Source organism: Sorex araneus, chromosome 6 (assembly GCF_027595985.1).
Source record: "Sorex araneus isolate mSorAra2 chromosome 6, mSorAra2.pri, whole genome shotgun sequence".
In the NCBI taxonomy this organism is placed as follows: Eukaryota; Metazoa; Chordata; class Mammalia; order Eulipotyphla; family Soricidae; genus Sorex; species Sorex araneus.
Window position 1 is genome coordinate 18,803,032 of NC_073307.1, and position 10,863 is coordinate 18,813,894.

General features: G+C 52.5%; 1 protein-coding gene across 2 annotated transcripts in view; it reads left to right on the forward strand.

Moving 5' to 3' along the window:
* Window positions 1-10,863, forward strand: part of FGF1 (fibroblast growth factor 1) — a 110,630-nt gene that overhangs the window by 83,857 nt on the left and 15,910 nt on the right. For both annotated transcript variants that reach the window (XM_055143935.1, XM_055143936.1), the window contains exon 3: window positions 4,515-4,707. In XM_055143935.1, coding sequence (XP_054999910.1) covers window positions 4,539-4,707 — 169 coding nt within the window. In that variant the 5' untranslated portion in view covers window positions 4,515-4,538. The remainder of the gene's footprint in view (window positions 1-4,514; window positions 4,708-10,863) is intronic.

Consider the following 10,863-nt stretch of genomic DNA (forward strand, 5'->3'; position numbering starts at 1 on the left):
ATCGCTGGGTATAACCCCAACACACACACACACACACACACACACACACACACACACACACACACACACCAAGTAGCTATGAAGAATTAGGAAAAGATCCTTGTGAGAACTGGATGGGGCCGGGGTGGGGGGAAACTTGGGACTTGACCAGTGAAGCAAAGACAGAAAAGGAGGAACCCATGGGGAATTATTCGCCAGGACACCGGGGTGGAGGAATCACACTTGGGGGGGAATAGGAGGGACAGTGTCCATGAAAGTCTCAGGCTTGGTGGGAGTGTTCGCGCTCCAGGGAGTAGAAGGCGAGTCGGGGGGATGCCAGGGCCTTCCTCCCGCCCCCCCCCAAGCACAGGGAAAGTGCTGCACAGGGCAGCAGGGAATGCACAGGCGCGGCTGTGTGATCAACTCATCTCAGGCTGCCTGTAGGGAGGGGCAGGGGGAGCTTCAGGCTGGGAATGGGTCCCAGTTGGCTTTCTGGAAGGAGGAGGGTTCTAAGATGCAGTTCTGAAGGGTGAATCTGATTGAGCTATGTAGCTATGTCCTGAAGAAAGGAGGAGGAAAGGAGCAATAGAGAGAGGGGAGAGAGAGAAAGACAGAGAGGGAGAGAGAGAGGGAGAGAGAGAGGTGGCTAAATTAGGTCTAATCTTTTTTTTTTAATAAGAATTTTATTTTATTGAATCACCATGGAAAATTACAATGCTTTCAGGCTTAAGTCTCAGTTATACAATGCTGAAACAACCATCCCTTCACCAGTGCCCATATCCCACCACCAAAAAAAAAAAACAAACCCACACAGTACACCTCCCATCCCGCCCCCCCGCACCCCTCCCCCACCTTGTAACTGATAAGTTTCACTTTACTTTCTGTTTACTTTGGTTACATTCAATATTTCAACACAAACCTCACTATTATTGTTAGGAGTACCCCACTACAGTCACACCTGTTGTGAAGAGAAATGAGGTCACGCAGCCGCAGTAGCGGCTTTGGATTTCTGTACTTTAACAACTAAGTCCAGGGAGATTTTTTCCAGATATTGTATCATTGCAAGCTTGTAAACCCCATCTGTGGTCGTCATAATATGGCGGTCACCACGCCCTTCATTTCCGGAAAGGAAGAGGCGAGAGAGAGAAATACCTTTCCCCTCCTGGGCGGGCATGGGGCCGCGGCTTAGTTCTCAGGCTGGAGACATTCTGCAAGGAGCTGCCCATGCTGAAAGTAGTTTAGCTGGGTCTGGATTCGCGCTCGTGCAGCTGCGGAGAGGCCGCACATACATGCGGCCCCCAGGATCACATCTCCAAATTAGGTCTAATCTTTAGGAGGACTTGGGAAAAATATTGATCGTCTCTTAGTCATCTTTAAAGAGAGGTATCTATAAGTCTCATATACTCAGGTGAAGTCTATGTGATGGGAAAGGTACCACATTCAAGGCAAACGCCCTCCCTGCTGTGCTATGGCTCTAGCCCTGGGAGAAGGAGGGTTTAGGAAGGAAATGCAATAGGCAGTTTGAAGTCAGCACTGCACTCTTCCCTGTAACACAACGTGAAAAGGTGAATTTTCTATTTGTCACTTTGTGGTATAAAAAGAGCTAGACAGATTTCCACTGTGTGTGAAGGAGGAGAGCTGGAATAGTCTTTTAGCTTTCCAATATAGTTTATCTGGTACATGCTGATTTATTTTATTTGCGGGGGAGGGTGGTCTTTGAAGGGACTTCAAATAATAGCCAAAAGTAAGGACTTTGACTAATCTCTCTGGCTGCATAAAGAGAGACAGAGCAGAGACAAATGGGAGCTTCCTATGGGAACACTAAGTCCAAGTTCACCAGGACAAAATATTCAAAGTTTTATCATAGAATTGCTTTCCATGTGAGTTACTTCATGAGGCTACTCTGGGAGGGAGTGAGGGAGGAAGGGAGGGAGGGAGGGCGGAAGGGAGGGAGGAAGAGAAGCTTGGATGGATTGATGGATGGATAGATGGATGGATGGATGGATGGATGGATGGATGGATGGATGGATGGATGGGTGGGTGGGTGGATGGATGGGTGATGAATGGATGAATGGGTGATGATGGATGGATCAGTGATGAATGGATGGATAGATGGGTGGTGGTGTATGGATGGATGGATGATAGATGGATGGATAGGTAGGTGATGGATGGATGGATAGATGAGTGATGGATGGATGAATGGATGGATGGATGGATAGATGAGTGGTGGCTGTATGATGGATGGGTGGGTGGATGTGTGGGTAGATGAGCCAATGATGAATGGTCACTATTGGAACCTCAAGGGGCTAGCTGGCCATGTGTGGAGTTGACAGTGCTCCCTAACACCTGTTGCTATGGATTTCTTCTGGGGAATGAGATGTCTGTACTTAAACTCCAGGGACAAAAGTCAAGGCTGTTGGTGATTAGAACCAAAATCTGGACCACAAATTAGCAGATAGGTTCATGACAGATGTTATGCACCCCAAAATGGGTTAATAGGCTGGAGAGATAGTACAGCAGGTAGGGTGTTTGCCTTGCACATGGTCACCAGGGTTCAGTTCCTGGCATCCCATATGGTCCCCTGAGTCTTGCCAGGAGTAAGCCCTGAGCACCACCAGGTGTGGCCTAAATAACAAAACAAAACAAAAAAGAAAGACAAGAAAAAGAAAGAAATGGGTTAAAAGCCCAACTTTGGGGTAGTAGTATGATACTACTGAATCAGTGAAGTCAACTTAACCCGAGAATTTAGGGCAAGAGAGAGCTGCATTTCCAAGGCCCTACTCAATACTCAGTTCCACCACTTACTGTTGACCTTGAATAGGCCATTGGATGTCTCTCCAATTTGGGGCTTATTTTGTGTAAAAATGGTGATAATCTTCCTCAAAGCATTCTGATGAGAATTGCCTGAACTAACCTTTAACCCAGAGTATGTTAAAGATAATAATCATTGCCGTTGTTGGGGCTGGAGCGATAGTACAGTGGGTAGGGCATTTGTCTTACATGCGCCTGACCCGGGTTCGATTCCCAGCATCCCATATGGTCCCCCGAGGACCGCCAGGAGTAGTTCCTGAGTGCAAAGCCAGGAGTAACCCCTGTGCAACGCCAGGTGTGACCCAAAAAGCAAAAAAAAAAAAAATCATTGCCGTTGTTTCAGGGCCAGCACCTACGCATTTATAAGGTGAGTCAGCCTGCAATGGGTTCTTGATTGCTTTTTTCTCCTTTTGATCTCAGCCCTTATGGTCATCAGTAATTCATTCTCCTGTGGCGGTGCCAGTAGATGCTATAAGATTCTAACATTCATTAGGGACTTGGCTTTATAATCCTTAGAGGGGTTACTGGATGTATTTTTACATAATAACAGAGATTTGTGGTCGGGGAGACAGTATACTAGCTAAGGGCGTGGCTGACCCAGGTGCAATCCCTGGCACCTCATCTGGTCCCGGATGGCTGAGCCAGGAGTAAGCCCCGAGCACTGCCAGGCGCAACAAGCAAGAGGAATGGATTTAAAAGTAGAGAGAGAGTATGGGGGAAATTGTCTGCCATAGAGGCAGAGGGAGGGTTGGAAGGTTGGGGGGGGAGCAGTACTGGGGACACTGGTGGTGGAGAATGTGCACTAGTGGAGGGATGGGTGTTTGATCACTGTATGACTGAAACTCAAACATGAAAGCTTTGTAACTGTATCTCATGGTGATTCAATTAAAAGAGAGAGAGAGAGAGAGAGAGAGAGAGAGAGAGAGAGAGAGAGAGAGAGAGAGAGAGAGAGAGAAACGGGTTAGCCTCAATGGAGGTCTAGAACATGAGAGGATCCTAGTATGTGACCTGGTCGCCTCTCTGTCATAGGAAGTATTTCTCAGGAGAAAAGAATGAGGACAAAATTTGCTCCAAAGGACAGACCCACCTTCTCTTGTGGAGCGGGCAGCGATGGGCCTCCCGTGCAACCATCCGTCTAGAACACGTCCTTTAGCACAGTCTGGCCTTTAAAAACCCCTCTCACCACCCCACCCGGTGTCTCGGGCCCCGTCCTGCTCCTGCCGGCAACCCCTGAATTTTCCTTCACTCATCCCCCTTGGCCGTCTCTGTTGTGGGAAGCTGGCGGGGCCGGTCGGCTCGGCCTCTCCTACGAGTTCCTGAGTGTGTAGACGGGCTGTGTTATCACTGCCCACGGGGCCCTCGGGGACAAGGTCACAGCGGCGGGAGGGCAGAGGGCAGAACCTCAGTGCCCGCCACTTGGCCTTTGTGGGTTCCTACCAGACCCCAGGTGTTATTTTAGCGCAACCCCAGTGTTTAATTTGAGGATCCGAAGGAGGGCCGCAAACCTTCCCCACCGGCTTTGAACCCACTGATTCCACTTGAAGTTCTAAAAACTGCCCTGCCTGGGTCCACGCTGGTCCAATTGGGCAGTGAGGAAGGGCCCCACGTGGGAGACCTTCCTTCCCACCCTGCTGGCCTCTCCCACGGGCAGCAGCCCTGCACCCCAGCTCACTGCACCTCTGCCGGAGGGACCCTGCCACACAGATTGGCTTCTTCTCTTACAGTCTAGACGTCGCAGCAGCTGAGCCATGGCCGAGGGGGAGATCACCACCTTTGGGGCCCTCATGGAGAAGTTTAACCTGCCACCAGGGAACTACAAGAAGCCCAAACTCCTGTACTGCAGCAACGGGGGCCACTTCCTGCGCATCCTCCCGGACGGCACAGTGGATGGGACCAGGGACCGCAGCGACCAGCACAGTGAGTGACCCTCTCTCACACAGCCCTGCTGTCTGCTGTCAAGCCGGGTCGAGGGAAGCAGGCGGGAGCCCTGGGGCTCGCCTCTGCTCCCAGGTTATTCTACCCAGGCCTGACACGCTCCGAGGCGGGGAAGAGAAATCTAGGGAGCTGGGAGGGAGGCAGTGTGAGGGCTCAGCCCACGCGACGGGGTCCTGTTTCGAACGTTTGAGAAGGACTCTGCTGAGCAGCCACCACGGCTCTGTGATCAGGGCTTCTGGAACTAGGTTCAGTACCCAGTAGATGGTCCCTGGAGCTGGACGGTCCAGTGGCTGCACGACAGGGAGGGCGCCGCGTGGGCCAAGGTGGCGAAAAGCCCGCAGAGAGACGTGGGCTGGGCTCCAGGCTCCCGCGGGGCTTGGTTTCTGAAACCCGAGTTCCCAGGCAGGGTCTTGCATGTCATAAATTACACAGCGCTCAGTCGGGGTCGATCATGCAGCTGTGGTTGTGGGAAGGTGGACGGGAAAGTCCTTCTCCAGGCCTTCAAGGGAGCGCAGTGCCCAGGTGATCAGAGCCAGCCCAGCTCTGAGTTGGCAGGGGTGGAAGGATAAGTGGAAGTTTGACTTTGGAGCAAGAATAAAAACCCCTTGAGCTTGAGAGACGTCTCTCTCTCTCTCTCTCTCTCTCTCTCTCTCTATATATATATATATATATATATATATATATCTCCCTCTCCCTCTCTCTCCCTCTCTCTCTCTCTCCCTCTCCCTCTCTCTCTCCTCTCTCTCCCTCTCCCTCTCTCTCTCCTCTCCCTCTCTCTCCCTCTCTCTCTCCCTCTCCCTCTCTCTCTCTCCCTCTCCCTCCCCCCCCTCTCTCTCCCTCTCCCCCCTCTCTCTCTCCCTCTCTCTCTCCCTCTCCCTCCCTCTCTCTCTCTCCCCCTCTCTCTCTCTCCCTCCTCTCTCTCTCCCCCCTCTCCCCCCCCCTCTCTCTCTTCTTCTCTCTCTGTGTGTGTGTGTGTGTGTGTATGTTTGAGATGTGGTGTCTGGTCTTGCCGTGGTTCTAGGAATAGCCATTGAGGTCAGACCTGCTCCCTGCTAAAGGGGCAAACGGGCTGTGAATGAAGGGAAGGAATGTGTGATCGAACAGGTCACAGAGACGGACACAGGGCGATTGTGGGGTCTGGCCACAGGCTTTAAACTGCAGAGCAGTGCTCCAGCCTGCCTGGGGTTGGTGCTTTCTAGGCCAGATTGTCTTCAGGATTCTGGAACAAATGCCAAAGCTCTGAGCACAAATGACACTAATGACGTCCTCTGCATGCTGCTCCCGCTCTGCCATCGGGTGTCCAGGGAGCGGGGCCAGCACCACCCGCCCAGCACGCAGGCCCCTGAGGCGCAGCCGCGTGGTTATATTTTTGAGGCTGTGTTTCCGTGGCCGGTCTTCGGACAGGCCTGCAGAGTGCCGTCAGCCCGCGCAACAGAGTGAGAAGCGCATGTCTACTTCGAGAAAGTCCTAGAAGACTCCAGTACATTCAAGCAGACACCTAAATGGATTGGCTATAAAGTGGGCCTAGCCCACGGCCCGTGGTGTATGCACCAGACAGCCTGTGGGTGTGTCCCACACACCAAGGGTTTCATTTCTTCATGGTTTTCATCTTCCCAACTGTTTGTTTTTTTTTTTTAACCCATGTTACAAGTCACTAACAATATGCCCTGATGCTCAGAGTCACCGAGGAAAGACCACCTGGGTGACACCGAGGTTAGGCCCTTCCTGAAAGGGGAATGAGAGGCTCCTGAGATACATTCCGAGGATTTCTGGACAAATTTCATGAGACCTCATCGTTGTAGTTCTGACACTAACCCTCTAGCGCTGGCTCCCTAACTGTGCTCTGGTTTGGGGCAGTGGCTCAGGCAGACATAGGAACCCCCATGATGCTCACGGTGAGGGGAGATTTGCACCCAGGCAATGCCGGGGTTGAGATCTGTCACAGTTCCCTGTTCTCCCCGGGACAAGCAGGAGAATGTTAGCTGCCACCTCAGTTTCTTGGGAGGGTGGCTTGAGATCAACACAGTGAACGTTCTTGGCAGGGAACCTTGCCAAGTCCCCCCCCACACACAGTATTAACCCCGACACCTGCGGCCGGGTCATCACCATCATTGTGAGGATTCACAGATATTCACCCCAGTGCAAGGAAACACAGGATCCCCTCACGCCTTCCCTAGGCCCATCAGCAAACCCCCCTCCCGGGACAGCCAGCAGTGCAGCCTCTGATTTAGAGCTTGCAGCCAACAGGAGTCTCTGTGTTGGCTTTGTCCTTTAGCCCGGACTATGAACAAGGAAAAGGACGCTGAGAGATCTGAGTCAGTGTGGTGAGGGTGGATACAGAAATTTCTTTCTTTCTCTCTTTTTTTTTAATCTTTTGGTTTTGGGGCTGGAGTGATAGCACAGCAGGGAGGGCATTTGCCTTGCTCGAAGCCGACCCGGGTTCGATTCCTCTGCCACTCTCGGAGAGCCCAGCAAGCTTCCGAGAGTATCTCGCCTGCACGGCAAAGCCTGGCAAGCTACCCGTGGCGTATCCAATATGCCAAACACAGTAACAACGAATCTCACAAGAGAGATGTTACTGGTACCCGCTCGAGCAAATCAATGAGCAATGGGATGACAGTGACAGTGACCCAGCAGTGCTCAGGGCTGACTCCTATGGCTCGGCACTCAGGAATCACTCCTGGCGCTATTCTGGGGACCTGATGGGAAGCCTGTGTAAGGCAAGTGCCCTCCCCGATCAGTCCAGCTGGGGTACAGGAATTTCTGCCTGTCCCTGTCACCATCAGAGGCGAGCCCTCCACATACCACTGAGGGCTCTACACCTGCCGGACAGCGGGAGCTCATACTCCAGGGCTCCTACTTTCTTTTTCTTTCTTTCTTTTTTTTTTTTTTTTGCTTTTTGGGTCACACCTGGCCATGCACAGGGGTCACTCTTGGCTCTGCACTCAGGAGTGACCCCTGGCGGTGCTCAGGGGACCATCTGGGATGCTGGGAATCAAACCCGGGTCGGCCGCGTGCAAGGCAAAGGCTCCGGCCCCAGGGCTCCTACTTTCTAATGGACTCAGCCCTGAGCGATGCCCGTTCTCTCCACTCTGCACTTAGGGTTCTGAAAACGTCGCTTCAAGTCCCCCAGGAACGGATGACTTCCTGGATGTCTCAGCAGTTTCCTTGCCTATAAGGAAAACTGTGCAGGCTTGGAACGGCCTCAGACCCGGCAGGCAAGCACTGGGTGTGGGTCTGTCGCCCTCTACTGCCTAGTGTCAGTACTACCACAGCTCTTGAAAAATATCACAGTTTCTTCGGCGGCCAAATGCAGCTTACTTTTGGCTCTGTGCTCAGGGGTCGCTCCTGCCGGTGCCCTGGGGGCCATACACATTTCTGGATTGGGATCGGACGCTGCTTGGCTGCACGCAAGGCAAGCACTCTACCCACGGGGCTATCCCTCCAGCCCCACAGTCTCCTCATTTTAAACACATAGATGCCCTCAGTACCCGCCTCCCAAGAGAGAGGGCGGTTAAGTGTGATCCAACTTGTCAAAGGATTACTGCCTGTCAGAGCTTGAAAACAGGTATTTATCACAGCGCCATCATCACAACCATCACCACCTGGGTTTTACCTACCCAACCGTCTTTGGACTCCCTTAGGTCAAATGGACTCGCTGACAGGGCCAGGTGCTTCTCCCCGGGCCCCTGGGGCCGTCTGCATGTGGCCACTGAGCAGGCCAGCATGGGGGTGTTGTGCCCAGGACGGGTCCAGCCAACCCTGCCCCATCTCACCTCTTCCCCGAGCCGGGTGCCGGGGGCAAGGCCAGGGAACACCCCGTCTGCTCCCGCCCGGCGCCGCCTTTCGAATGGAGGGACCCCGACTTCGGCAGCAGGATTAACAACCAGAACAGTCAGGGAGCAGGAGAATAAGCCCACGCGCAGTCAACCCTGCAGCCCCCTCCGAGGACCCCCCTCCCCCGTGCGCGGGAGAAGGAGCCGGGTTATTCCTGGCCCCACTCGCCACACAGATGGAAATGGTCCTGAGCAAAGTGTGCGCCAATGAAATATTTATGAATCAAACCACATCCTAAAGGTACTTAGGGAGTTTGCTGGGCCAAAGCCTCCAACTCTGTCGAGGGTTATAAAGAACAAGCCCCTCCTTCCGTGCAATCCCTCTGCCAGCCTGCTTGGGGGGGGGGGGGGCGAGGGGTGGAGCAGGCTTCCCTCCTCTGGCTGGATGTAATGGCACTGAATGGTCATGGCATAAAAGTCAAACCAGCTTTCCCCACTGGCCAGGAGACAGGCCGGTTGCCACAGGTCAGAGAGGGGCAGGTTTGGGCTGGGCTGATAGTCCAGCAGGTAGGGCGTTTGCCTTGTACATGGCAGACCCGGGTTTGAGCCCCAGCATCCCATATGGTTCCCTGAGCACCACCAGGAGTGACTCCCGAGTGCAGAGCCAAAAGTAACCCCTGAGCATCACTGGGTGTGGCTCAAAAGGCCAAAAAAAAAAAGAAAGAGAGAAAGAAAGAAAGAAAGAAAGAAAGAAAGAAAGAAAGAAAGAAAGAAAGAAAGAAAGAAAGAAAGAAAGAAAGAAAGAAAGAAAGAAGAAAGAAAGAAGAAAGAAAGAAAGAAAGAAAAGAAGGAAGGAAAGGAAGGAAGGAAGGAAGGAAGGAAGGAAGGAAGGAAGGAAGGAAGGAAGGAAGGAAGGAAGGAAGGAAAGAAGGAAAAGAAAGAAAGAAAAGCAGATTTAAGGGGGCTGGGGAGAATCGCTCACCCCTGCAGGGGTCTTCACCAAGGTGGGATGGGACCAAAATGCTCCCAGTCCCTCCTTCCCACGCGCTCCTTATCTTCTTTCTCCCCAGGGTTCCTCTAGGTTAAAAGTTTCTTTTGTTAATAGGATGTAGTTTATAAAGTATATCAAATATTCCCAGACACCTTTTTCTGCCCCTAAAGGTGCAGCAGACACACATTCTAAATGCCTTTTCTATCCATCTAGATGTGTGTGGACGTATGCGCACGCACTCCAAACCACTGGAATCTTTTTTCCCCACAAATTTCCCCCACCCCTTTTCTCCCCCCCCCCTCCTTCGTCTTTAATGTTTTCTGGAGCCCAGCTTGTGGCTACATGTTAATTATAAATGCCACTGACACAAAACCACCTCACGGAGCTCTGAATGAGGCTGACCTCACTTTGGGTAAACACGGCCAGGGACGGGAAGTCTCCAGCTCAGAATAAACCAGGCACGTAATCTCACCGGGCCTCTCTCTGGACGCCGCGGTGGAAAGCAGATTCAGGGCCACAGAGGGGTGGTGGCAGCGCCCCCCACAGGCGTCTGTCCTGCTGCAGCCATTGGCTGCAGAATCCTCTTGAGCACGTCCTAGGTCAAGGGCAGGGATGTAGCTCAGACTTCACCTGTATGAAGCTCTGGGTTTCGTCCCTGGCATCAAAACCAATTAAGCCCCTAAAAGGAAATGAAAAATAAAGTCACTGCTTAGCTTAAGTTAAGCAAGGTAGGGGCCTGAGCGATAGCATAGCGGGTAGGTTGTTTGCCTTGCACGCGGCAGACCCGGGTTCGATCCCCGGCATCCCATATGGTCCCCCAAGCACCGCTAGGAGTAATTCCTGAGTGCAAAGCCAGGAATAACCCCTGAGCATCGCTGGGTGTGACCCAAAAAGCAAAAAAAAAAAAAAAAAAAGTTAAGCAAGGTAACCGGGGAGCACAGACATATATATAATGAAAAAGTCAAGAGGGACTGAGTTGCTAGCATAGATGCCCCAAATAACCAAAAGATATATAAGGAGACCACTGAGAGACCTGGAGAGAAACTGAGCATCACAGAACAGAGGGGTCTGTTCTCCAGTTCCCGGGGTCTAACCTGATGGAAAGTGCTGGAAGAGGAAAACTGAAGCGAGAGGGTGTGGTGGTAGGGGCCCTGCCTAAAGCAGTGCCAAGGCTCCCGTTTGAGGACCCCTCTGTTCAGGGCTAGATGGGGCGTGGCGTTGAACCTGAACTGCGTCATCCCACAGGGCAGGGCCTGGGCAACAGGAAGCAGGAGCCCCGGCCAGCAGGCTTTAGAATGAACCCACAGGAAGTAGGAAGAAAACTCCCCTTGGCCCGCAGGGGGCCGGTGTTTCTGTGATCGGACCAAAAGG